A 27667-nucleotide genomic window follows, 5' to 3' on the forward strand; every position below is an offset into this window, starting at 1 on the left:
GGTAAAGAGACAAAGGAACCAGTCTCTATTGAAAGCCCTAACTCCGCTCTCTTCTCTCAGGGATATCCTTTTCCTCAACATTCTGTAATCCCCTCAATGTCTTACGAGATTTCACGTCCACCAGAAAGTGTCTAGCCCAAGTTGTTCTCTTCCCCTTTTGAAGTGACATTCCTTTTTCTCCAAATCCTGACCACCCACTCCCCTATTCCATCCCATGAATGAGAGGATAAGAGGGCCTATCACCTGAGGCTCACAATGTGTCCCTTCTTCCACTTCCTGTTCTCTAAAGAGACTTATTTCCTTGATGTTCTCTTCTGCCCTGCATTCTGCTAACTCCCAGTTTCCTGATGAAGATAATCAGCTCTAAGGTTGATCACTATTCTTCTTGTCTTCTCTACTTCCTTCCCTGCCTAGACACAGGAGATCACTAAAACAGTGATATCCAGTGTGTTTCACTTTGCTAATTATTTTTTGTAGAGACAAGGTATTGCTATGTTGCCCAGGCTGGTCTCAAACTCCTGGCCTCAAGGGATCTTCCTACCTCGGCCTCCCAAAATGGTAGGATTATAGGTGTGAGCCATCGTGCCTAGCTCAAACTGATTAAGAATCAAGTGTGGGCCAGGCACGGTGGCTCAGGCCTGTAATCCCAGCACTTTGGGGGGCCAAGGAGGGTGGATCACCTGAGGTCAGGAGTTCAAGACCAGCCTGGCCAACATAGTGAAACCCCATTTCTACTAAAATTACAAAAATTAGCTGGGCATGGTGGCGCACGCCTGTAATCCCGCTACTTAGGAAGCTGACACAGGAGAATCGCTTGAACCTGGGAGGCGGAGGTTGCAATGAACTGAGATCGCTCCACTGCGCTCCAGCCTGGGTAACAGAACGAGACTTTGTCTCAAAAAAAAAAAAAAAAAAAAAATCAAGTGTGGCCAAGAGTGCTTAAAAAAATCCACAGAATTAACAGTGACATAAAGATCATTTAGTCCAACCCAATCCAAAGCCTCAATCCTATAAGATGGCAGCCCCAGCTGTTTCTCTCAACACTCCCAGACAGCTCTCCAGTCACCTGCCAAGGCAGCTAAATCTATTCACTCTGCTAAGATATATATATGTATCTCCTTATTACAGCCAGGCTCATCCTTTTTGGCCTGCAGTATGTATGGGAACACTGGCTTGTAAAAGCAAATTAAAAGGATGGTTTGGCACAATGGTGGCAACAGTGGTGAGTAGTACAACATGAACAAGTCAAAACATAGACACCAAATTTCCCTGGAGTATCAGCTAGTTGACAGTAGAGTTGTGAATCTACTAGCACTTAACCAAGTTATTAAAAACTTTTCTTATGGACTATACACATGAACAGTTCTACAGATGTTTTAGGGCTTCCTTCCATTACCCATCCCAAGAATAGTAATATGAATATAATGTAAAAGGAGAACCTCTTCTATAAAAAGGGCTCATATAATAGTTTGGATATTTGTCTCTACCAAATCTCATGTTGAAATCTAATTCCCAATGTTGGAGGTGTGGCCTGGTGGGACGTGATTGGATCATGCGGGCTGATCCCTCACGAATGGTTTTTAGCACCATCCCCTTGGTGCTGTCCTCATGATACAGTGATTTCTCAGGAGATCTGGTCATTTAAGAATGTGTGGCACCTCCCCCGACCTCTTGCTCCTGCTCTCACCATGTGAGACAACACTCTCCCTCTGTCTTCTGTAAGCAGCCCAAGGCCTCACCAGAAGCTGAATAGATGCCAGTGTCATGCTTCCTGTACAGCCTACAGAACCATGAGGCAATTAAACCTCTTCTTTATGAATTAACCAGTCTCAGGTATTTCTTTACAGCAACAAGACAGCCTAACATAAGGGCTTATAACTGCTGTTACTAAAACTTCAGAAAAAAAGACTCTGGAATACAGTGCCCTTAACATTTTCTTGTATACCTTAATGAAAGTCTATATTCTCCATGTCCTCCTTAGCAGACTGATGTCTGGGTGAACAAATCTTAAATATATAACATGTGCAAGGATTTGCAATGTTTTTTCATGACAAATGGCAAACAAACATAAGGGACTGCTAGGCAATATTAATTATAAGTGATAAAGTAACCCTCCAATTTTAAGATAATCATGATCTTAACAATCTATGTTTCTTGAATATTTTAAGTTAAAACTTAATTTTTTTGCATTATCAGGTACTTCTCCCAGAGACTAGCCTTCCTGGCAGCTAATACAAAAGGTGATGAGCGCACATCATATCCCAGGTGTCTCATAAAGAATTCTGGTTGCTCTTGATTGTCTGAGGTAAGAGGCCTGATGACTAGAGGGGCAGGCTTTCATAAGAATTACCAATGAAACCAAGGTGATGATTATCAGGCAAGTCCTTCCAACCTTCAGAAGAACTCTGCACTAAAGTTGGACAGCCCCCCAAATATCTGTGATTCTATGATCACAGTGCCACATCAATACAGAAAAGAGAGCTCCGATGACACAGAATGCAGTTTGCAGCTTGATGACGTGTGTATTCTCGCACTGCTGACATTACAATCAAGACCTCAGAACTCTTAAGACAACAACGGTATGTCCTTGAGGCAGTAGGAAAGTATCAACAACCTACCTGCCTGCAGTTCACTCATTCACGGATTTTCCCTGCCTAGACCACTGCTCTAAAGACTCTGACCTGAAGAACTTTTGCTTTCCATGATCTTCAAAACCTGCCTCCTCAAACATTGCCTAATACTCTAGACGAGACATCCAGTTTGCTCTGGCCTTTACTGTATATCTGTTTGGTCCTTCCAGAATATTGGGACTTCCTCAACTCCTAACAGACTGCCCAAGGGAGTGTCCTGCGGAATGGAAATCCGTTTCCACATTATCTCTGTAATGCCAATCCTGCTGATCTCAGTTTAGCAGCAAACTATAACCCTTGGACACTGGTATGGTTCTAGAGCCCTCTTGTAACTTTCAAGAGCACTCCCAAAGCTACCAGTATCCTATCATTGCTCTAGGCCAGAATGGTTCTAATAAAGCATGTGTTATATCTAGGCCAGAATGGTTCTAATAAAGCATGTGTTATATACTAATCAAAATGGCTTAGCTTTTAAACCACTGTACTTGTCAGAGAACCTAGTAACACCTTCGTAACACTTCTTTTGTCAGTGTTACAAAATAAGTAACAAGGATCCCACCACTGTAAAAGTTCTCAAAGATATGCTGGAAGGGTGTCTGCACACACAAAAAAACTTCTGACAGATTTTACCAACTGCTGTCTTTTTTGATCTGCTCTTACAATGAAAATATAAAATATGTGAGTAAAAATTTAAAGTGCCATTCATAAAGGATTGAATAAATCTTCAATCAAGCATGGGTATCATGTGGATACCATCCCTTTGTTCATGAATAAGATATCCGTACAATAAGGAGTTCTTACTCTATTACATGAAAGAAACATATAAACAACTAACAGGTATGACTATGAGGCAAAATCAAATAAACACCATATCAGAGATATAGATGTTAGTTTCTCATATCCTCCCACTACCACCCATCCAACCAAAATGAGAACAGAAAGGAAGGAGACATAAGGGAAGGTTTGGGAAGTCAGTAAGTAGACTACTGCAATAATCTAGACCAAGGGTCAGCAAACTTTTTCTGCAAAGAGCCAGAGAGTAAATATTTTATGCTTTGAAAGTCATATTCTCTATTACACTACTCAATTCTGCCATTGTCAGACAAAAGTAGTCACAAGGAAATGAGCGTGGCTCTATTCCAATAAAACTGTATTTATGAAAACTGAAATTTTGACTTCATATCATTTTCATGTATCATAAAATATTAATCTCTTGACTTTTTTCCAACCATTTAAAAATGTAAAAACCATTTTTAGCTGGCAAGTCATAAAAAACAGCAGTGGCTGGATTTGGACCATGGGCTATGATTTGCCAACCCCTGACCTACACAGCTGCCTGAAATAGGGCAGTAGCACCAGGGCAGAGAGGAAGGACGGACAAAGAAAACATTTCAGAGGTGGAATCAGTAAAACTTATTGATGAGTGGGACGTTAAGAGCAAAGACAGCAAAGGGAGCTCCCTAGTTTCTAGCCCAGGTGACTCAGAGGGAATGTCATGAACAAATAAGAGCAGCAGCTCTCCTTCACCTGAGGAGGACAACAGCACCTGGAGTACACCACTCACTGCCCAGGTGATGAGAACTACGCAAACTCAGCAACAGTGACCCAAGACTCAAATCCCACCTCCATCAGTTACCACATACCCAACCTTTTTGATTCTCAGCTTCCAAATCAATCCATAAAGTGATCATGACAACAACAGTAATGCCTACTTCAAAGGGTTGCAGTGAGGATTCCATTTAGTGAGCTAACATACGGGAAGTTCTTGGGACAGTGCCTGGCTCACAGTAAATGATACGTAAGTGTTAGCCATTATTGGAAATAAAAAAATTTTAATCCATAAATATGAGTTATAGAGGCAATTTATAAATACTGTATGTTGGCCTACTTAAATACAGTAAAAAACAGTATTCACAGTAATAAACATTCTTAAGCATTTAAGCCATCTGTGAATATTTGACATAGTATATAGCATCATTTAAGCTAAATAATATCAAATTAAGTTCCTTTCATACTGGGGAAAAAAAAAATCAATGCTGAAGTAGTGCTGGCCAGGATAAATTGTATAAAGGTATGTGTGGTTCAGGGCAAAGCAAAGTCAGTCCTGAGAGTTAGAATTGGACAACGGTCTAAAATAGGTGACAAGTACAATTCTGGCCTGGGCTAGTCACCAGATTTCTGGGGGACTCCATCAGGCGCTTTTGTTATGTTCTAAGCACTTACCTAGCCTACAAATTCCATTCCGCTACACGAGGGGGCATGAAGCAAATACCAATGTGAGCTTAAAACCTGCTGCAATTACTGTACTTCTAAAAACAAATCAGTCTGACAGCAAGAATATAATTACATTTTTTATTAGGAGATAGAAATACAAAATATTTTATGAGGATTAAATATAATTGGAATATTTCATATGATTTGATAAAAAGCACTAACTACTTTGTTGAATGATACACATTTCAAATGCAAGAAATCACAAAAATCACATATTTTTAACTTTGTTATCTGTAATATCTTGAAAAGTTGCTGTTCAAAGGTATATTGCTTTCTAATTACCCATCCTAGCAACTAAACCTGTGAACAGCTAAAAAAAAATCAACTTATCTTTAATTACGTTACATTTTTTAGAAAACTATTTTCATCACTTGAAACTCATTCTGCTTTGCTTTTAAGGGTCTTTCCCCCAAAAGTTCTTCATTGAAGAACAATTGATGGGGAATGAAGTCACTTTTATCAATCTACCTACAATATATCTGAATCCAGAATGTGCCCAAATATCTTTGTTTTGAAGCCTATTGAATAAGACAGGAAAAGATAAATTGCCTAGGCAGGTATATCATGATTTGATTAATCAGTAAAAAGATTACCCAAAACCAATAATTCCAAGTATTCCTTTGTTTGATGACCTGATTTTTATTCCCTAGGACAATGCAGCGCAGTAAAATTAAGGGACATAGTAAAATGTAGGGGCCTTTCCTTCTTCAGAGTGGAAAACTCGCTGCTCAGAAATGTGGGTGCATGAACAGTTTTAGGCTCAAGTGTATGCGGAAAGTAAAGATCTGAAAATGGATTCCTTAAAACTGCCCATGCTTCTGCTCCTTTTGGAAAGTCTGCCTGTGCCTCCCAGACATGGCGCAAACCAGTGTTTATATAAGATAACAAAAAATTTAGAATCAGATTTAAAATTATATGAATACCTAGGAAGTGTGAGATAACTTGCCCATTGGCCTTTAAATTGTTTCATATAATTTGCTGTTTACTATTGTCTACTGCAACTCTTTCTTCAGCTCATATTTGGCAAGCATATTCTTTTATTTCCCAAAACTTTTGATTTGAAAAACTTTAAATCTACAGAAAAGCTAAAAGAATAGTATAATGAATACCTGTCTGTCCTTCACCTAGAAGCATCAACTGTTATAAAATTTGCCCATTTAGTTTTTCCTTTTCTGATACACATATTCTGATGCATAAAATTAACCATAATTCTATCATTATCAACTAATATATAGAAAATATTCAGCTTTCCCAGTTGTCCAAAAAACACAACTTACAGTTATTTATGTTTTCTAACAGGTTCCATCAAGGTACACATATTACACTGGTTGTCTTTTTAGTTTTTTATAATCTAAAATAGTCCTCCCACATTTTTCTGTTTTTAATGATAAACAACTTTTCAAAGCCAGCAGTTCAAAGTTCAAATTTCCCCCAAAAAACTCTTCATATTAATTTTACAAAATAATATTTTCAGTTTTTATCAAAGTTTTGTTGGTAAAAGATGCTAGCCTTGTGACTGTTAGATTTGGCGTGACAACTCTCAGTGGATTGGTGTGGGAGGGCCACTGAGGCCAGAAGGACACTACCTGGGAGTGGACACACTGTGAGAGTAACCACAAAGTAACCATTTCATCTCCACCACTTTCCAGAAAATAAGCAGTCTCCTCCAAGTTCAGTAAGAACCCAAGGTTACACTGCTAATTAGGTGAAAAGACCTTTCCTCTCAGGGAACAGACATCTACACACCTTGGTTAACAATCCTGGGGTGTAATACAAATCAATTGAGCACATCTTTCCCAATGTGGGTGTATGACTCTGCTTAGAAGTGCTAATTACGTACATAGCTAGTAATACATAAACACTATACCTTAATCAGCCTAAGCCTAACTTAAAACCAAAGCCCTGAGGCAAAAGATGCTATTAAGATGTCCCTGTAACTCAACTGCTGTTCACGTATTACCTGAACAGTGTGAATCCAACAGCAGTCCCCTACTCTGCTTTTAAAAAAACAGGCTTCTGAAATGTGGTAAATTGAGTTCTTCAGAAACAAACATGAAAAACACACAAATTCAGCATTAGGATGACTGGATGAAAGGGATGACAGTTCATTCCCTATGCAAAAGTGGTATGGAAGATATGAAACATTCCAAGCCAGGTGTGATGGCTCGTGTCTATAATCCCAACACTTGGCCTCCCAAGTGAGCTATAATTGCACCCCCGCACTTCAACTTGGGCAACAGAATGAGACCCCTGTCTCTTAAAAACACAAAACTATTTGATGCACAGATGAATGAAAAAATATGTGTGTGCAGACCATATTCATGTGCAATCATTTTTTTTAGAGGAAACAAAACAATATGGAAAAAAATATACAGTCAGGTGACCATGAATAAGGCATTTATCTTTGGAGCTGTTTTATTCATGTGTAAAATAAGGAAGTCATCTCAATAACATCACATATCGAAAGCCATTAACAATGATTACAGGATACTAGGACTGTAGTATTATTTACTGCAATCTCTGCATTAAGAAATAAATTAGGGGCCCAGTAGGGTGGTTCACACCTATAATCCCAAGACTTTGGACGCCAAGGTGGGAGGGTGGCTGGAGGCCGGAGTTTGAGGCCAGTCTTGGCAACACAGCAAGATCTCATCTCTTCAAAATAAAAAATTTAGCCAGGCGTGATGGCGTATGCCTATAGTCCCAGCTATTCAGGAGGCTGGGATGGGAGGATCACTTGAGCCCAGCAGTTCAAGGCTGCAGTGAGCTATGATCATCCACTGCAGTCCAGCCTGTGAGAGTGAGACCTGGTCTCTAAACTAAATAAAAAAAAACAAAGAGTGAAAAATAAATAAATATATTTGAGTGGTTTTCTTATTTTCAAGTTACTGATAGAAAATCTGAAAAATTATCTGCCACCTAGCTGTCCAATTCACACAGGACAGCTACAAGACAGTAGTGACAACCAAGAAATTACAATCATCAAGTCCTACAGTGATACCTAGACAAGCGTATTCATACACCACCTTGACTCAACTTATATGCAACATACTGAAATCAACTGCAAATGCTTCACTTACCACATAACCAGACAAGACTCTTGGTTTTACCTAGATTATGTGAACTCTTAACTAGCAAACTATCACTAGACCAACATCCACAGAGGTCAACTACAGTTATTCTGTGCATTCCTTCCATCTCTAAACTCTAAATAAATAAACAGCAAACCATTACCAGTTCTCAAGTTTTATGCTGAGATAGGTAAGCTGCTAATATATAAAATAGCTGGAATTGATATTGTTGGTTTTTTACTAAAAATATTTAAAATTGCAGGACCTCAAAGCTGCACATAATTTTATCTGCATTTAAGCTTCAAAAATCTACATATGCAAAAGAAAATGTAGATGTAGCCATTCAAATGGGTCAACTTGAATTTAATGTTTTATAATAGCATGCTCTTTTTTAATCTCTAGAAAAACATCAAAACTTACCTTTATTCTCAAAGAAAACAAGCTTACAAAGCAGAAAATGACCATTTAGTAAAGAAGTCATCTTTGGTTCTTAAATGTTAAGCATGCTACAACTTTATATACATGTTTGAGCCAACTAGGAGATAGTCCCAAGGGGTTTCAGTGATAGCTGTGATTACCAAACAGGAAATACATGCTTGGAAGCAGAAGTGAAAGAATCACTCCAGGGACCAAGGAGAGGTAAACAGGTGACAAAGAAATTCTGGTTTCCAAGTATGAGCATATTAATCTCTTGCGGCCCTTGCAGGTAAGGTAGATGGATGATTCAAGAAGCCACACAAATGATCTCACAGATGGTGATCCCTAACCAGACAGTAATCTGCAACAGGTTTATTTTAAAGATGCATATTCATCTCTTCATGTAAACATACTTCTATAAAAAAGCTAGAAATGGTCTAAAAGACAGTAACTAGAATGTTGAGAGACTCAACTAATAGTACGTGACATAAGGGATTTTTATCCTGCAGATAAGACTGGCAATTCCTGGAAGCAAAAAGTAAAAGTGTCAGTAAGAGAAAGCTATAGACAGTTTATTCTTATACTGGATCTCAAATCTCTGGTAGCAGAAAAAAAAAAAAGACACAAAGCAACTGTCTTTGGAAGTAGGGGGTTAGCATCAGGGCTGATGCCCTAATGGTGCCCTAAAAACAAACTGGCCATGACAATACAGAGTAGGTTCAAGCATTAAACTGGGAGTTTGCCCATATGGCTCTGGAGATACTGCAATGTTAAAACTCAAGAGGTTTTCTCCAGGTTCCTTATATTAGGTTTTTATTATTTAAAAGGGAAGAATTTATCTAATAGAGAAAAGAGAATAATTTTTAATAGTAAAAGTGTGGTGATTCTGTCTAAAAATATTGTTATCACTTGAACATTGTGAGGTCATTTTTTCAAAAGATGTTAGGTACAAATGAATACAGTATGATCTGTCAACATTCATGTATTTTTAGGGCAAATATGAAATGTGTTTACATGACCATCATCCTGATGCTGCATGGTAAAATCTCCTTTTAACCTCAGTAGTAGGACAACAGGGCCAAAATAGGACTGTTTATAAATATATAAAATACCACTTTTATTTTCTATGTACCTTACTTTAAAATAAATTGATCACTGAATTACCTTCTTGCCTATCACCTTTCAGGAATCCTGGGATACAGATCATTTCTTTCAGGATCTCATTATCAAGGAGTACAGGGCAGAAAGTTGAAAAATGTGTTTTTTGGACAATCTTACAACTTGGGTTCCAGACATGTAGAAGAATTCCAGATAATTTATGTAGAGACTCCACCTTCAAGGAGGGAGAGCACAACTCCCCGCTCTTTAAAGTGGGCTATGCATAGTGACTTCCTTCCAAAGAACAAAGTACAAAAGGGGAGAAAAAGAGTAACTTTATAGCGGAGAGACCTGAGAGTCACCATATCAGCCAGGTGGTCAAGAAAATCAGTCACAAATCATGTTGATAGTGTACTTGATTTGTTGTGATGAACTGGTACATTGTATCTGTGGACTTCCATCCCAAAACCTATAACCCTAGTCTAGTCATGAGAAAAATATCAGACAATTCCCATAGAAAGACATTCCACAAAATACTTGATCAGTACTCTTCAAAACTGTCAAAGTAATCTAAAACAAGGAAAATCTGAGAAACTGTCATAGCCCAGGGGAGCCTAAGGAGATACAATAACAAAATGTAATAAGCTACATCCTAAGACGAGATCCTAGAACAAAAAAAGTAAAAAGTTAAAAAGTAGGGAAATCTGAATAAAGTACGGACTTTAAAACTAAAATGTATTCACATTAGTTCACTAACTGTGATGAATGCAGCACACTATTTTAAGATGTTAATAATATGAGAAACTGGAAGCTCGGTTCAAGATGGCTAACTAGATGCAGCTAGTATATGCCTCTTCCACGAAAAGCTCCAAACCGGCAAGTAGATATTCACCCTTCAAATAGGTAATCTGAAACAGAACACTGGAATTCAACTGAAAAGTAACAGGAATCACTGATCACAAAGGAGAAGGAAGCAAGGCAGGTGCTCAGTCAGGATTGCTGAGAGATGGAAGAAGCTTCTAGATGCTGGGAAAGGGTAGACGAGAGACTCCCAGGGTTCCATATTCTCACCATGGACTTTTGCAATGCTAGCTGTGGGAGACCCCCTTGACCCTCACAGGTCTCCAGCCTAACAGAGTGAGTTACCTGGAGACTAACAGAGGCATTGCTCAAACTCACATGGAGTACACAGGCTTCCGAGCCCTGAGAAGCTGCTGCTATCAGCCAGCAAGTCAGGCTGGAAGAGGGAAGGCCAGGTACTTTTACACAGCCCAAAGGGCAAATGATGCCACCATCACTGCTGCTCCAGGCTGCTGTGGTACTGAGATGTAAGCAAATCACACTCCGTACAAACTGCCTACCTCCCCCACAGATGCCTACCTAGCTGCTCCCACTGAGAGGAGCCTACTCTTCCTGGTGGCAGACCCACAACACAGGATTGCTTGAGGCTAACAGTTTGAGACCAGCCTGGGCAACAAAGTGAGACCCCATCTTTGCAAAAAATTTTCAAATTAGCCAGGCAAGGTGGCATGTGCCTGTAGTTCCATTGACTCGGAAGGCTGAGGCAGGAGGATCACTTGAGCCCAGGTCAAGGGTACAGTGAGCTGTGATTGCATCACTGCACTTTAGCCTGGGTGAAAAAGTGAGACACATTTTTTTTAAAAAAAAAATAAAAAGATCAAGCATAAACACTTCTGTGGCCACCTCAGCTTGCTCTTACCTGCAAGCACCACCTATTAGCCTGGAGGTCCAATTGTACAACCCAATACAAAATTTGCTGACATAAGCAAACAGCATAGGAATAAGTATATCAAAACCTCTGCCACCCTAGTTCTGCAGGAGACTATGAACCTGCTCATACACCCAATACATTGCTACTACAACTGGCATTTGAGAAAGTCAACCCACTAAGGCTATCTATAACCAAGGAAATATTTTGCCATCTGAAAGTACACAGAACCAAAGTCAGAAGACCCTACACGACATAAATGATAGTCATATCCTCAAGGGGGGGAATCCTGTCCAAATAAAAGTAATTTCAAAAATAAGAAAAAGATAGTTTATCCAGATGAGAAGAAACCAAATAATTCTGGACATATGAAAAAACTGTTACAACACCCACAAAGGATCACACTAACTCTAGTAATGGATCCTAACCAAAATGAGATCTTTGTAACAGCAGATAAATAATTCAAAATAATTGATTTTAAAGAAGTTCAATGATATCCAACAGAAAATTGAAATCCAACACAAAGAAATTTTTTAAAATTCAGGATTTTAATGAAAATTTAGCAAAACAATAGATTTTTCTTTAAAAAGAAAAAACAGAACTCCTAAAAATGAAAAATTCATTGAGGAAATTATGAAATACAGTTGAAAGCTTTAAAAATAAACTGGACCAGGCAAAAGAAAGAAACTCAGAGAGTGCAGACAGGTCTCTCACATTAACAAAGTCAGAGCAAACTAAAGAAACAAGAATTTTGAAAAAATGAACAAAGCCCTCAAAAAGTATGGGATTAAATAAAACATGAAAATCTATGAGTGCTAGGTATTCCTGAGGGAAAAGAAAAAGTAAAAAGTTTGGAAAACCTATTTGAGGAAATAATTGAAGGAAAACTTTCCTAGTCTTCCTACAGATTTAGACAATCACCTACAAGAGATTAAGAGAACTCCAGGTAGATGCATTGCAAGATAGACTTCACCAAAATAATCATCAAACTATCTAAAGTCAATGTGAAGGGAAAAATCCTAAAAAAGCACCTAATCACCTATAAAGAGAGTCACATCAGACTTACAGTGGACTTCTCAGCAGAAACTTTGCAGGCCAGAAGAAACTGGGGTACTATTCTCAGACTTCTTAAAGAAAAAAGCAAATAGTCAACCACAAATTTTATATCCAACTAGAATAAACTTCATAAATAAAGCAGAAATAAATGTTTTCCCACACAAGCAAACACTAAGGGAATTTGTCATCATTAGACCAGATCTGCAAGAAACATTCAAGGGAGTTCTAAACATGGAAATGAAAGGTTAATACTTGCCATCATAAAACACACAAAAGTATAAAACTCATAGGTCTTAAAAAACAACTACATGCATAAGACTATAAAGCAACTAGATCAAATTATGACAGAAGCAAATCTTCACCTATCAACTTTGAATGTAAATGGATTAAATGCACCATTTAAAAGATACAGATTGGGGCCAGGCACAGTGGCTCACATCTGTAATCCTAGCACCTTGGGAGACCAAGGGGGAAGGATAACTCGAGACCAGGAGCTTAAGACCAGCCTGAACAACACAGTGACAAAGTTTTTTTTTAATTAGCTGGGCATTGTGCCACACCTGTAGTAACAGCTGCATGGGAGACTGAGGCAGAAGGATCGCTTGACCCCACAAGTTTCCAACCTGGGCAACAGAGCAAGATCCTGTCTCTTAAGAAAAAAAAAAAGATATAGATCCACTAAATGGATTTTAAAACTATAATCCAATCATATGCTGCTTACCAAAAAAAAAAAAACCATCTAATTTGTAAAGATACTTATCAACTCAAGGCAAAGGGGTGAAAAAAGATATTCCACACAAAAAGAAACCAAAAGCAAGCAGGAGTAGCTATACTTACATCAGATAAAACAGACAATATAAATCAACAACAGTAACAGAAGACAAAAGAAGTAATTATATAATAATAAACAGATCAATTCAACAGGATAACAATCTTATATATGTATATACCCAACACCAGAACACCCAGATTCATGAAGCAAATACTACTAGACCTAAGAAAAGAGCTAGAAAGCAATGCAATAATAGTGGGAGATATAGGATGTTTGTCCCCTCCAAATCTCATGTTGAAAGGTGATACCCTATGTTGGAGGTGGGTCCTAGGGGAGGTGTTTGGGTCATGGGGGCAGATCCCTCATGAATGGCTTGGTGTCATCCCTGTAGTAATGAATGAGTTCTTGCTCTATTAGTTTACACAAAAGCTGGTTGTTTAAAAGAGTCTGGTGCTTCCTCCTTCTGTCATGTTCCTTCTAGTCAAGTGATATACTGGCTCCTCTCTGTCTTCCACCATGACTAAAAGTATCCTGAGGCTTCACCAGAGCAGATGCTAGCACTGTGCTTCTTGTACAGTCTACAGAATGGTGAGCCAAATAAACATCTCATTTATAAATTACCCAGCCTTGGGCATTCCTTCATAGCACAAGATGGGACTTCAACACCCCACTGACAGCACTAGACAGAACACTGAGACAGAAGAAAAAAAAAAAACCCACTGGATTTAATTTGGACTATAGAACAAATAGACCTAACAGATGTTTATACAACAAGCTACCCAACAATCACGGAATATTCATTCTTCTTATTAGCATGTGCAACATTCTCCAAGACAGACCTCATCTTAAGGAATGAAGCAAGTCTCAATAAATTTTTAAAAAACTGAAATCATTTCAAGTGGCTTCTCAGACTACAGTGAAAAAAACCTAAAGTCAATTCCAAGAAGGACTCTCAAATCTATACAAATACATGGAAATTAACCTGCTCCTGGATGGTTTTTGGGTCAGTGATGAAATTAAGATGGAAGTTTAAAAATTTTTTAAACAAATAAAAGTATAGACACAACATACCAAAACCTCTGGAATACAGCAAAAGCTGATAGTGCTGACCGTAAACAGATTCAAGAAAGAAAAGTTTATAGTGTTAAATGCCTAAATTAAAAAAACAGACCACAAGCTAACCTGACATAGCACCTCAAGGAACTAGAAAAACAAGAACAAACCAAACCAAAGCTAGCAGAAGAAAAGAAATTATGAAGAGCAGAACTAAGTGAAATTCAGTTCATAAAAACCCAAAAGACAAAGAAACAAAAAGTTGCTTCACTGAAAAGATAAACAAAATTGACAGACTACTAGCTACACTAACCAAGAAGACAATTCAAATAAGCACAATCAGAAATGAAAAAGACATTACAAATGATACCACAAAAATACAAAAGATTATCAGAGTCTACTATGAACATCTCTACACTCGCGAACTAGAAAACCTAGATGAAATGGGTAAATTCCTAAAGACACACATCCTCTCAAGAATGAACCGAGAAGAAAAGGAAAACCTGAAGAGACCAATAACCAGTAAGAAGACTTAACCAGTAATAAAAATTTTTTTAAAAATCTCCCAACAACAAAAATCCCCAGGAGCCGCTGAATTCACAGCCAAATTCTACCAGGAGCAGAAGAACAGGTACCAATCCTATTGACACTGTTCCCCCAAATTGAAGAAAATCCTCTCTAACTCATTCTATGAAGCCAGTATCACCATAACACCAAATCCAAGCAAGGACACACAAAAACAGAAACAGAATCAATCAATACCCCTAATGAAAACAGATGCAAAAACGCTCAAGAAAATACTAGCAAACCAAATCCAACAGCACATCAAAAAAGATAGTACACCACAATCAAGTGGGTTATATTCCAGGGATACAAGTATGGTTTAACACACAAAAATCAATAAATGTGATCTGCCACATAAACAGGATTAAAAACAAAAACCATACTATTATCTCGATAGACACAGAAAAAGCATTTGATAAAATTCAGCATCCTTTCATGATAAAAATCACTCAACAACTTGGTGTAGTAAGAACATACCTCAAAATAATAAAACCCATATACAAGAATCCCACAGCCAACATCATACTGAATGGGGAAAGGTTGAAAGCATTCCCCTTGAGAAATGGAACAAGACAAGGATCTCCACTCTGGCCACTCTTATTCAACACAGTACTAAAAGTCCTATCGGGCCAGAGGAGTAAGGCAAGAGAAAGAAAGAAAGAAAAGACATCTAAATTGTAAAAGAGGAAGTTAAACTATCTCTGTTTGCTGATGGTATCATTTTATACCTGGAAAGCCCTAAGACTCCTCCAAAACACTCCTAAATTTGATTAATTCAGTAGAGTTTCAGGATACAAAATCGACCTACAAAAATCAGTAGTATTTCTTTTGTTTAGTTGAGGTTTGTTTGTATTTGAAACAGGGTCTCACTCTGCTACCCAGGCTGGAGTGCAGTGGCGCGGTCACAGCTCACTGCAGCCTCGACCTCCTGGGCTCGTGATCCTCCCACCTCAGCATCCCAAGTTACTGGGACTAGAGGCACGTGCCACCATACCCAGCTAATTTTTGTATTTTTTGTTGAGAGGAGGAATCAGTAGCATTTCTATACAACAATAATATAATCGAGCTGAGAACCAAATCAAGAACCAAACCAAGAAGTCAATCCCATTTACAATAGCTACCAAAAAATAATAAAATACCCAGGAATAGTCTCAACCAAGGATGTGAAAAATCTCTACAAGAAAAACTACAAAACATTGATAAAAGAAATCGCATATGACACAAACATGATCATGGGTTAGAAGATTCAGTATCATTAAAATGACCATACTACCCAAAGAAATTTGCAGATTCAATGCAATTCCTATAAAAATACTAACATCGTTGGATTAGAAAAAACAATCCTAAAATACATATGGAACCAGAAAAGAGCCTGAATGGCCAAAGCAATGGTAAGCAAAAAGAACAATACTTGAGGCATCACATTACTTGACTTTCAAATTGTACTATAAGGCTATAATAACCAAAACTATTATAAAAACAGACATGTAGATCAATGAAACAGATTACAGAACCCAAAATTAAAGACACATGCCTACAGTCAAATGGTCTCCATCAAAGTCAACAAAAACATACACTAGTGGAAGAACACCCTATTCTATATGTGGTACTTGGGAGAACTGGGTAACCATACACGGAAGAATAACACTGGACCCGTATCTCTCACCATAAACAAAAATCAACTCAAGATGGATTAAAAACCTGAAAGTATAAAGACCTGAAACTATAAAGATTCTAGAAGAAAACCTACGAAAAACTCTTCTGGACATTGGTCTAAGACAAAGAATTCATGCCTAGGACCTCAAAAAGAAAGCTACAAAAATGCAAACAGACAAATGGGACTTAATTAAAATAAAAAGCTTCTACACAGCAAATAAGTAATCAATAGAGAAAACAGACAATCTACAGAACAGGAGAAAATATGTGCAAACTATATATCTTACAAAAGGCTAATCTGTAGACTCTATAAGGAACTCAACTCAACAAGAAAAAAATAACCTTATTAAAAAATGGGCAAAGGGCATGAACACATATTTTGCAAAAGATGACATACAAATGGCCAAGAAACATTTAAAAAGTTGAACATCACTAATAACCAGGGATATGCAAATAAAAGCAATGAAATACCATTTCACACCAGTCAGAATGGCTATCATTCAAGTGTCAAAAAAATCAATAACAGATGTTGGCAAGGATGCAGATAAAAGGGAATGTTCATAGACTGTTGTTGGGAGTGTAAACGAGTACAGCTTCTATGGAAAAAAAATATGGAGACATCTCAAAGAACTAATAGAAATACCACTTGATCGGCCGGGCGCGGTGGCTCACGCCTGTAATCCCAGCACTTTGGGAGGCCGAGATGGGCGGATCACGAGGTCAGGAGATCGAGACCATCCTGACTAACATGGTGAAACCCCGTCTCTACTAAAAATACAAAAATTAGCCGGGCGCGGTGGCGGGCGCCTGTAGTCCCAGCCACACAGGAGGCTGAGGCAGGAGAATGGCGTGAACCCAGGAGGCGGAGCTTGCAGTGAGTGGAGATCGCGCCACTGCACTCCAGCCTGGGAGACAGAGCGAGACTCCGTCTTAAAAAAAAAAAAAAAAAAAAAAAAAAAGAAATACCACTTGATCCAGTGATCTCACTACTGGCGATCTATCCAAAGGGAAAGAAATCATTATATCAAAAAGATACCTGCACTAAAATATTTATTGCATGACTACTCACAATAGCAAAAATATAAAATCAATCTAAGTGTCCATCAACGGATGACTGGATAAAGTAATCCACACCATGGAATACTACTCAGCTATATAAAAAAAAAAAAAAAGAATTCATGTTTTTTGCAGCAACATGGATAGAACTGGAGGTAACTATCTTAAGTGAAATAACTCAGAAAGAGCAAGTCAAATAGCTCATATTCTCACTTACAGGTGGGAGCTGAAAAATGTGTACACAGGGGCATACAGAGTGAAATAATAACACTGGAGACTCAGAAAGGTGGGAGGATGGGAGTGGGTGAGGGACGAGAAATTACCTCATGGGTGTTTATGTACACTATTAAGGTGATATTTACCACTATGCAATGTATCTGTGTAACAACACTGCACTTGTACTAAATCTATAAATAACAACAATATGAGAAACTGGGTGTTGGGTATATGAAAATACTCCATCCTAGCTTAACAATTTTTCTATAAATCTAAAACTAGTCTAAAGTAAATTTTTACTTAAAAACGAAACTGGGCCAGGTGCAGTGGCTCACACTTGCAGTCCCAGCAATTTGGGAGGCCAAGATGGGAGCACTGCTTAAGCCCAGGAGTTTGAGACCAGCCTGTGCAATAGCAAGACCCGGAATCTACAAAATGAAAGAAAAACTTATCCAGGCCATATACATATAGCTGGTCTATAGTCCCAGCTACTTGGGATGTTGAGGCAGGAGGATCATTAGAGACCAGGAGTTTGTGGCTGCGGTGTGCTGTGATCATGCCACTGCATGCTACCCTGGACAACACAGCAAGATCTGTACTCAAAAATAAGCAAAAATGCCGGGCGCGGTGGCTCAAGCCTGTAATCCCAGCACTTTGGGAGGCCGAGACGGGCGGATCACGAGGTCAGGAGTTCGAGACCATCCTGGCTAACACGGTGAAACCCCGTCTCTACTAAAAAATACAAAAAAACTAGCCGGGCGAGGTGGCGGGCGCCTGTAGTCCCGGCTACTCGGGAGGCTGAGGCAGGAGAATGGCGTAAAAACCCGGGAGGCAGAGCTTGCAGTGAGCTGAGATCCGGCCACTGCACTCCAGCCTGGGCGACACAGCGAGACTCCGTCTCAAAAAAAAAAAAAAAAAAAAGCAAAAAAATAATAACAAAAATGAAAATAAAACTGACTGAAGTTATCAAGTGAGGGACAAAAGCAAACTCAGAATAGTCACACATGCCAGCAATGACAGAAAAGAGCACTAAAACTGTCATTATAGCTGTTATTTCATATGCTAAAAAAGTTGAATAGAGACATGGAAGATATAAAAAAGATCCAAGCCAAATGTCTAGTGATAAAAACATGTCTGAGATGAAAAATACAAAAGATGGAATTACTGGCAGAGTAGATATGGAAAAAGAAAATATTAATGAAATTATATACAAAGTAATTGGAATATCCAAAATAAAATGCAGGAAAAAAAATAACCTTAAAAAATTAAAAGTGCAGCAGTGGACAACTTTAAGCCAGTCAATGTGTATAATGGAGTCCCCAAATAAAGAATGAGGGGACAGAAAAAGTATCTGAAGAATAGCCAAAAAGCTCCAAATTCTACGAAAACTGTAAACCCACTGATCCACAAACACAACTTCAGAATGCAAGCAACAAATAAAAAATATTTTTTAAATAAAGCTGAAAGAAGTCACTGTCAGCCAACTCACACTGTAAGAAATGCTAAAGTCCTTTAGACAAAAAGAAAAATGATATATGGAAATACACCAGAAATGGTAATTACCTGAGTACATGAATCTACTATTATTTAAAAGAAAATTATTTAAAGTATTTCTTTAAAAATATATTCTAGGGTTTAAAATTTATTAAAAGACAATAATGAAAAGGCCAGAAGGAAAGAAATGAAAGTATACTATTGTAAGGTTCTCATACTGTATTTGAAATAATAGACCATCTCGCCACGCGCAGTGGCTCACGCCTGTAATCCCAGCACTTTGGGAGGCCGAGGTAGGCGGATCACGAGGTCAGGAGATCAAGACCATCCTGGCTAACACGGTGAAACCCCGTCTCTACTAAAAATACAAAAAATTAGCCGGGCGTGGTGGCAGGTGCCTGTAGTCCCAGCTACTCGGGAGGCTGAGGCAAGAGAATGGCGTGAACCCAGGAGGTAGAGCTTGCAGTGAGCCGAGATCGTGCCACTGCACTCCAGCCTGGGGGACAGAGCAAGACTCCATCTCAAAAAAATAATAATAATAATAATAGATCATCTCCACAGTGACATGATCCCATATCACTGAAACTTAATTCATATTCATTCATTCATTCGTTCAGTCATTCATCAACTGTATTGACAACTGTATAAAAGTCATCAACCCTCTGTAGAAGATTACAGTTATGGGCTTCAGCGAGGGTGTGTTAACAGATTAGACTAAGCAAACAAGTGGATTATTTGCATCTAAGTAAAATGCAAGGGTTCGCTCTTCTTACAGGATTCAGGAGTAATATCTCCCAAGCACAGGAGGATCAGAAATCATAGCAAAAGATTTTGGGTTGAACCTGTGCCAGGAAAAGCTGCATAAATACAAATAGGCTCCACTGGACAAAAATTTACCTTTCAAATCAATCCTGATACCACATTTGAGACCCTAGAAACACAACCACTATTTTCATCCTGTGCCACTGCTGCTGAAGCTCTCATGAGGTCCTGTAAGTTCCTGGTTCAACTGCTCTTCCACTTCTGCCACCTCATCTGGGCTCCACGACACCCTGAATTGTCAGGCTGCCACTGGGTGTTCAAAATATCCCCACACTAAGGTGAGACAGAATAGTTTCTCTTTCTTCCCAATACCAATCAAAATCCCCATTCTACAAATAATTGATTAATGCTATTTATTTAGACCTTAAAAATCCCATCAAATAGATACATTCAATAAGGCTTTATTAAATATCCACCTACAGTAAACCTGCAGTGAGGGTGTATATCAGAAAGAATCTCCCTTCCTGGCCTCACCGTTGGACATTTTCCTTTTTCTATTCCAAACAAGTTTGCATAGCTTCCTCTTACACACACTGCTATGGACTAAATGTTTATGTTTCCCACAAAATTTTTATGCTGGAACTCTAATCCGTAATGTAATGGTATTTGGAGGTGGGGCCTGGAGGAGACAATTAGGTCCTAGGGGTGGAACCCTCTCCATGGGATCAGTTCTCCTGTATGAACAGCCACATGACAGCTTGCTTCCTTCCTCTCTCCATGCCATGTGAGGACACAGCAAGAAGGCAGCTGTTTATAAGTCAGGAAGTAAGACCTCACCAGAATCCAACCATGCTGGCACCCTAATCTCAGACTTCAGCCTCCAGAACTCTGAGAAATAAATGCTTGTTATTTAAACCACCCAGGCTATGGCATTTTGTTACAGCCACTAGGGCAGACTAAGACACACATTAAGAAACTCCAGCCATCTGGTGTCCAAATTTCACACTACAATGAATAGGGAACTAGCAGCATCATGTTCTGAGAATCCAAAGAACTTAGTCACAGTGATTAATCAAAAATAATCAGGCAGATTTAACCGATGAAGGTAAGTCATTTATAACCATTTATAAGCATAATAGTTTACACCAAAATTTGAAAACCTAGAAATCTACAAAAAGACAATTCCTTCTGAGTACAACTATTTGTGTGCTTATCAGTATATTAACAGAGAAAACCTGACCTTTAGAGTTTAAGCATTGTTCTAGGTCATCTTTAATAAAAATTTAATAAAAGTAATGAAACCAAAAAAGATATTCTCCCAGTACCTGTTCTTCCCTCTCCTTTTCTTTGGTCTTACTTCTGTAGACTCTAGCAGAGGTGGCATCCTGGGATGGAATGGCAGAGATCTGATGCAGTGGCATGCTCATCCCAACCTTCTATCTGGTCGTTGTCTTCACAGAAGAGAGTCTCCACTGGTAGAGTCATTTTGGGCCATGGATTTCAAGCTGAGAGAAAATGAAGAGAGAATAAACATAACTCAGCTACAACACTTTAAATTTCCAAGAGTGAGCTTACCATTTTATATTTATATTCATATGTATATTTAAATAAGTTATGGTGACATAAATGTTTGGTCTTCAAAAACAATAGAAGATGAATGTCTAAGGGGAAAATTCTAACATTTCTCATAATAAGATGGCACCATCTGAAAGAGGCAGGTGGATCATGTACACATATAATCAGAGATTAATCTTCCATTGGCTACTTAGGTTTAAAACAAAGCAGTGACATCATTTATTTTAAGAATATTTTTGAAGTTAAACTTTTTTTATCACGACCAAGCATTTGTCCTGAAATAAGCAGTGATCTTTCCTTAAAACCACTGCCTGTGAGTCCACATAATGGTGAGATCAGAGGTTAGGAAGTCCAAATTAAATTCAAGATATCTATGATCCATACTTAACCTTCCAAAAGTATAGACTTTACATGAGCTGTTGGCAAACATTTCCTATAAAGCGCAAGATACATATTTTAGGCACTGTGGTCCAAGTCTGTTCCAGCTAATTAACTCTGCCACTGTGGCATGAAAGCACCCATAGAGAGTGTGTAAATGGGCCAAGTGCAGTGGCTCATGCCTGTAATCCCAGCACTTTGGGCGACCGAGGCAGGCGAATCACAAGGTCAGGAGATCAAGACCATCCTGGCTACCACGGTGAAACCCCGTCTCTACTAAAAATACAAAAAATTAGCCTAGCATGGTGGCAGGCGCCTGTAGTCCCAGCTACTCAGGAGGCTGAGGCAGGAGAATGGCACAAACCCAGGAGGCAGAGCTCGCAGTGAGCCGAGATCGCACTACTGTACTCCAGCCTGGGCAACAGAGCAAGACTCCGTCTCAAAAAAAAAAAAAAAAGAGAGAGAGAGAGAGTAAATGAATGAGAGTAGTTATGTACCAATAAAACTTTATTTACAAAAATAGGCAGCAGGCTAGATTTGGCCCACAAGACTGTAGTTTGCCAAATACTGCTGTAAAGGGTTTCCTAGAGAATATGAAGGGTCACCATGACATTCCTGAGAACCATGAGAAAGGCTGCCTTTAGGTAAAATAACAGTGTATGCATAAGATGTCTTCAGCGATTCCAGGTACCTCTGCCCTTTTTCTGGTTTTCTCTTACGCATCCCCCAAAATGTCTAATAATTGACTTGTGTGTTGTTCTCTCTCCCCACTTACCAACTGAGATCTATCCAACTCTGTATACAAAACCAGTTAAATGTAAATTATCCAGACGATTTAATGTAGTAAAATGTTTCATTTTGTTCAAATTTTAACAGAAAATGGAAGCCTTCAACCAAAAGAATGAATCTTGAATTTGGAGATTTTCATTTATTAACCATGTGGTGGGATAGGGGGTGGGGACAAGTGAGGCAGTAGGAAAATGCAGGGTAAACAACAGGGCCTGACAACCCCAAGGTCACATTTGATAAGCAGTCACTTACTCTACCTCTCCCAAAACTCTACTCTGGATCAAACGCAGGCGTTTGTAAGACTGGTGCCAACTCTTGGTAGTGTCCCTAAGCAAGCAGAGGAGCACCAAGACTCACAAAATGGCTTCCTTCACAAAACTCTAGAATCAATGAACAACAAAAAGGAACAAAAACTGGGAGGGATCAACACATAGAAGAAAATTAGCTAAAACAATAATCTGTTTATAAAGTCTAGTTTTACAGTAAGCAGGTGAGTGATCATTGATAATAACAACAAAAAAAGGAAAATAGAATAGGTGATGTTAGTGTCCAGATATCACACACCATCTACTCTATTTCAAGCCTTTGATGAGGAAGATGGAGCACTACTGTGCCCAAGAAACAGTCTGAATGTTTGTATTCAAGCACATCACACAAGACAAGAGGCACTTACTGCGGAGCTGCCTTGTACTCCCTGAGAGATCACAATAGGCAGTGGTAAGCAGTTTTTTCATCACTAATGCACTAAAGTCCTCTGTTACAGATGACAAACTCCATGGGGCCTCTTGGAATACTTAGTCAAACTGACCATACCCAGAGCCCTATACCTATCATGCCAGTAGCTACCTGTGGTGCTTCTCATATAATCATCATTATTACATCATTGGTACATGCCCATGACAAGCCTGAGAAGGGCTATTTATGGCACGGAAACACAGATGCGAGAGGGTCTCAAAATTTTTGCAGTTTTGAAGGACATCCCTCCTCACTACCACTAAAGTTAGTCTTCTGATATGTACCAGCACCACAAGGCAACAGACTTACAATCTCTCTCCTATGCCAGATGTATTTAGGATAAAAATGAGTTTACAAACAAACCATAAAGCAGGCCATACCATTTTTTATGTGAAGATTCACATGAAGAGTATAATCATATATTACTCACATTATTTTCTTTGCATAATTTCCAGACATCTTTTATATCAACTAAATTAATCTTTACATAAGAGTAACAGTTAAACCTCAGCACTATGCCTGACAATCCAGGCATGAGGGCTTCAATTTGACTAATGCTAACTTGCAAAATACAGCACACCTAATATGAACATCCACATCTAGAAGAGATACTGCCAAAGCTGGTCGTTGAGGAAACTAGAAATGGATCCCCATGTTCATGGATCAAAATACTTAATATTGTTAAAATGGCAATTCTTCCCAAGTTGATACAGAGAGTCAAAGCAATCTCTATCAAAAACTGAGCTGACTTCTTTACAGAAATTTGGCAAGCTGATTTGAAAATTTATATAAAATTCAAGGGACTCAGATCTGCCAAAACAATCTCGAAAAAGAAGAACAAAGTTGGAGAGCTCACATTTCCAGACTGCAAAACTTACGACAAAGGAACAGTAATCAAGACTCTGTGGTACTGGAATAAGAATAGATATAATCAATGGGATAGAATTTAGAGTTCAGAAATAAACCCACGTATCTATAGTCAGCTGATTTTCAAGAAGGGTGCCAAGATCACTCCTTAGGGAAAGAGTACTGTTTTCAACAAATGGTGCTGGGACAACTGGATAGCCACATGCAAAAGAAATTTGGATCTCTTCCTTACACAAAGAAAAAAATAGACAAACTACACATCATCAAAATAAAAACTTTTGTGCTTCAAAAGACACCACTGAGAAAGGGAAAAAACAGCCAGTCATAGTGGTTCACACCTATAATCCCAGAACTTTGGGAGGCCAAGGCAAGAGAATATCTTGAGGCCAGGAACTCAAGAATGGCCTGGGCAATACAGCAAGACTCAACCTCTATTTAAAAAAAAAAAAAAGTGTAAAAGACAAATGACAGAATAGAAGAAAAAGTTTACAAATCATATATGTAATAAGGGACTTGTATCTAGAATACATAAAGAACTCTCTTACGACTCAATAACATAAGGGCAAAGCCAGGTGCAAGTAGTTCACGTCTATAATCTCAGCATTTTGGGAGGCTGAGGTAGGAGGACTGCTTCAGGCCAGGAGTTCAAAACCAGTGTATGAAACATACCGAGGCCCCATCTCCACCAAAATAATAATAATAATAATAAAGACAAATAACCCAATGAAAAATGGGTTAATCAACATCATTAGCCATCATGGAAATACAAATCAAAACTATCAGATATTACTTTAATTATATTCATAATTAAAGACAAACAGTTAAGTGTTGGCAAGGATGTTGTGAAACTGAAACCCTCATATACTGCTAGTGGGGATCTATGTAGCAGTTTTGAAAAATAGTCTGGCTCTTTCTCAAAATGTTAAATATCATATGACCCAACAACTTCACTCCTAGGGTATACACATCCAAGAGAAATGCAAACATTTCCTCACACGAAAACTTGTCCATGAATGTATCACATTATTCATAATAGCCAAAAGGTGGAAACAACCTAAATGTCCATCATATGATGGATAAATCAAATAAGCTATACCCATTCAACAGAATCATATTCAGCAATAAAAAGAAATAAAGTACTGACACACGCCACAATATGGATGAACCTTTAAAAAATTATGCTAAGTAGGCCTCCTAAGTAGGAGATGGCTACTGTTGCCCTATCTCACTCACCCTTCCAGTTTTGAGAAGGCAATAGAAAGAGTACGAAGTCAGCAATCAGAAGGCAATAGAAAGAGTACAAAGTCAGCAATCACAAACCTAAGTTCAAATCCTGGCTCTAATTGTGGATGTTGGGCAAACTGATGCATTTCTAAGCTGTTTGGTCTCCTCATCTGTAAAAGAGAAGGGTAATCATGTCCACTCAGTTCACAGGGTTTCTGTGAAGATCAAATAAGACTGTGTCCAGGCTGGGTGCGATGGCTCACGCCTGTAATCCCAGCACTTGGGAGGCCAAGGCGGGTAGATCACCTGTGGTCAGGAGTTCTTGACCTAGCCAACATGGCAAAACCCCATCTCTACTAAAAATACAAAAATTAGCCAGGTGTGGTAGTGGGTGCCTATAATCCTAGCTGCTTGGGAGACTGAGGCAGAAGAATTGCTTAACTCGGGAGGCAGAGGTTGCAGTGAGTCGAGATCATACCATTGCAATCCAGCCTGGGTGACAAGAGTGAAACATAGGTGCTCTTAACATCAGCACATCTGCCGGCAGGCTTTTCCAGGCATTTGCAGTGATTTCTCTCACTGCATTACAAAAACCTGCAGGTTTGCTTTGTTTTTCCAGAACTATTTTCTGACCCCCTATGCCTCAGTCAAACACAGATTTATACAACTGGGACCGTGAATCCTTTCTAACATTTATGTGTAATACATAAGCAGCTTGACTCTGAGAGGAAGCAAGGTTGACATCCCCTTCCTAAAAGGAGAGTGGTAGGAAAGGCCAATGCTGAAGACAACCAGTATGGCTTCACAGTCAAACTGTTCTATGCTCTTTCCAGAGATCAACATAAATGAAGATTCTGCCCATTCCAACAACAATGCTTTGGACAAATAATGTGGGGAGCTAGGAGAAGACAAATGCCAGCTGCAGCGTCTCAGAGGAACGGCCACCCCAGGAAGAGTTCACATGCCTCCCTGTACCCTTGTTTGCAGGGTGCCAGACTCTCCAGCAGCACCCTGTTCCTCCCTGCTGTAAATTGTATCTTAACATCCTGACTGGCATTGTTAGAATCAACAACTTGAAGCTAAGCCTGTTTTTATAGGGAGTAAATTTCATGTAAAAAATGAGAAGTCCATGCACAGCAGCTAGCAGAAACAGAAAGAGAAAAAGCAGTAAAAGGAGTGAGGAGATCAATTCTAGGTATCAGCGCTGAATGATCAAAGCCAGACTTAAGGCAGTGGATATGGAGGGAGAAGTGAGGTCATTTGAAAAGCAGGACTAACATAACCTAGTGAGGGATCTAAACTGTCCCATGGTTTCTGGCTGTATACTCCAGAAACCATGTGACAGAGATGCACAGAAAAGCAGCAGGGGAAGGAGGTAAGCTCAACGTGGACAGACTGAGCTTCACATGCCTTTAAGAAACCAAAGACATAGGCCAGGCGGTGGCTCACGCATGTAATCCCAACACTTTGGGAAGCCAAGGCGGGCAGATCACAAGGTCAGGAGTTTGAGACCAGCCTGGCCAATGTGGTGAAACCCAGTCACTACTAAAAATACAAAAATTAGCTGGGCGTGGTAGTGGCGGCCTGTAATCCCAGCTACTCCAGAGGCTGAGGCAGAAGAATCACTTGCACCCGGGAGGCAGAGGTTGCAGTAAGCGGAGAATGCACCATTGCACTCCAGCCTGGACAACAAGAGCAAGACTCCATCTCAAAAAAAAAAAAAAAAAAAAGAAAGAAACCAAAGACATGTTCACAAATGCATATTGGGAGTCACCAGTATATCAAGACACATGAACATACATGGAGAGAATCAGTCATTTATGTCATTTATGACATTATGTAGAACCTGTAGAATCAGTCATTTATGTCATTACGTACTACAAATAAATGCTAAAATACAATATCAATACCTAACATAAGAAAACCTGTATCTTGGGGCAGGCATGGTAGCTCAACAGCAAAGATGGAGTGACACGTACAATCATGGATACCTAAAAAGAACTAACGATATGAATAATAAAAATTATGCAAGTGAAAATATAAAGCAATTACTAACAACAACAAAAACTATAGAAGAAAGAAAATGTAATAATTTGGCTTTAAAATGAACAGTACAAATTTCAACATGGACAACAGTGTAAACATTACGATGATATAAGCAACGCTGAGATAACCAAATTGGGAGGATGGGAAGAGGGAAGGTTGGGTAAAAAAGGAAGTCAACAGATAATAGCTAATGTTTGTAAGTCAA

At 38.9% G+C, this 27667-nt stretch overlaps 1 protein-coding gene across 22 annotated transcripts in view; it reads right to left on the reverse strand.

Moving 5' to 3' along the window:
- The window catches only part of MARCHF8 (membrane associated ring-CH-type finger 8), a 156007-nt gene that overhangs the window by 77977 nt on the left and 50363 nt on the right, over positions 1-27667 (reverse strand). For 20 of the 22 annotated variants that reach the window (XR_012417673.1, XR_012417672.1, XR_012417670.1 and 17 more), the window contains one exon: positions 21174-21353. Coding sequence is in view for 18 of the 22 variants with exons in the window: in XM_074001551.1 (XP_073857652.1) it covers positions 21174-21275 (102 nt within the window). In the remaining 4 variants the exon portion in view is untranslated. Of the gene's footprint in view, positions 1-21173; positions 21354-27326; positions 27418-27667 lie in introns of all 22 variants that reach the window. The other 2 variants (XM_074001558.1, XM_074001550.1) reach the window with 1 other exon arrangement.

Source organism: Macaca fascicularis, chromosome 9 (assembly GCF_037993035.2).
Source record: "Macaca fascicularis isolate 582-1 chromosome 9, T2T-MFA8v1.1".
NCBI classification, from domain to species: Eukaryota; Metazoa; Chordata; class Mammalia; order Primates; family Cercopithecidae; genus Macaca; species Macaca fascicularis.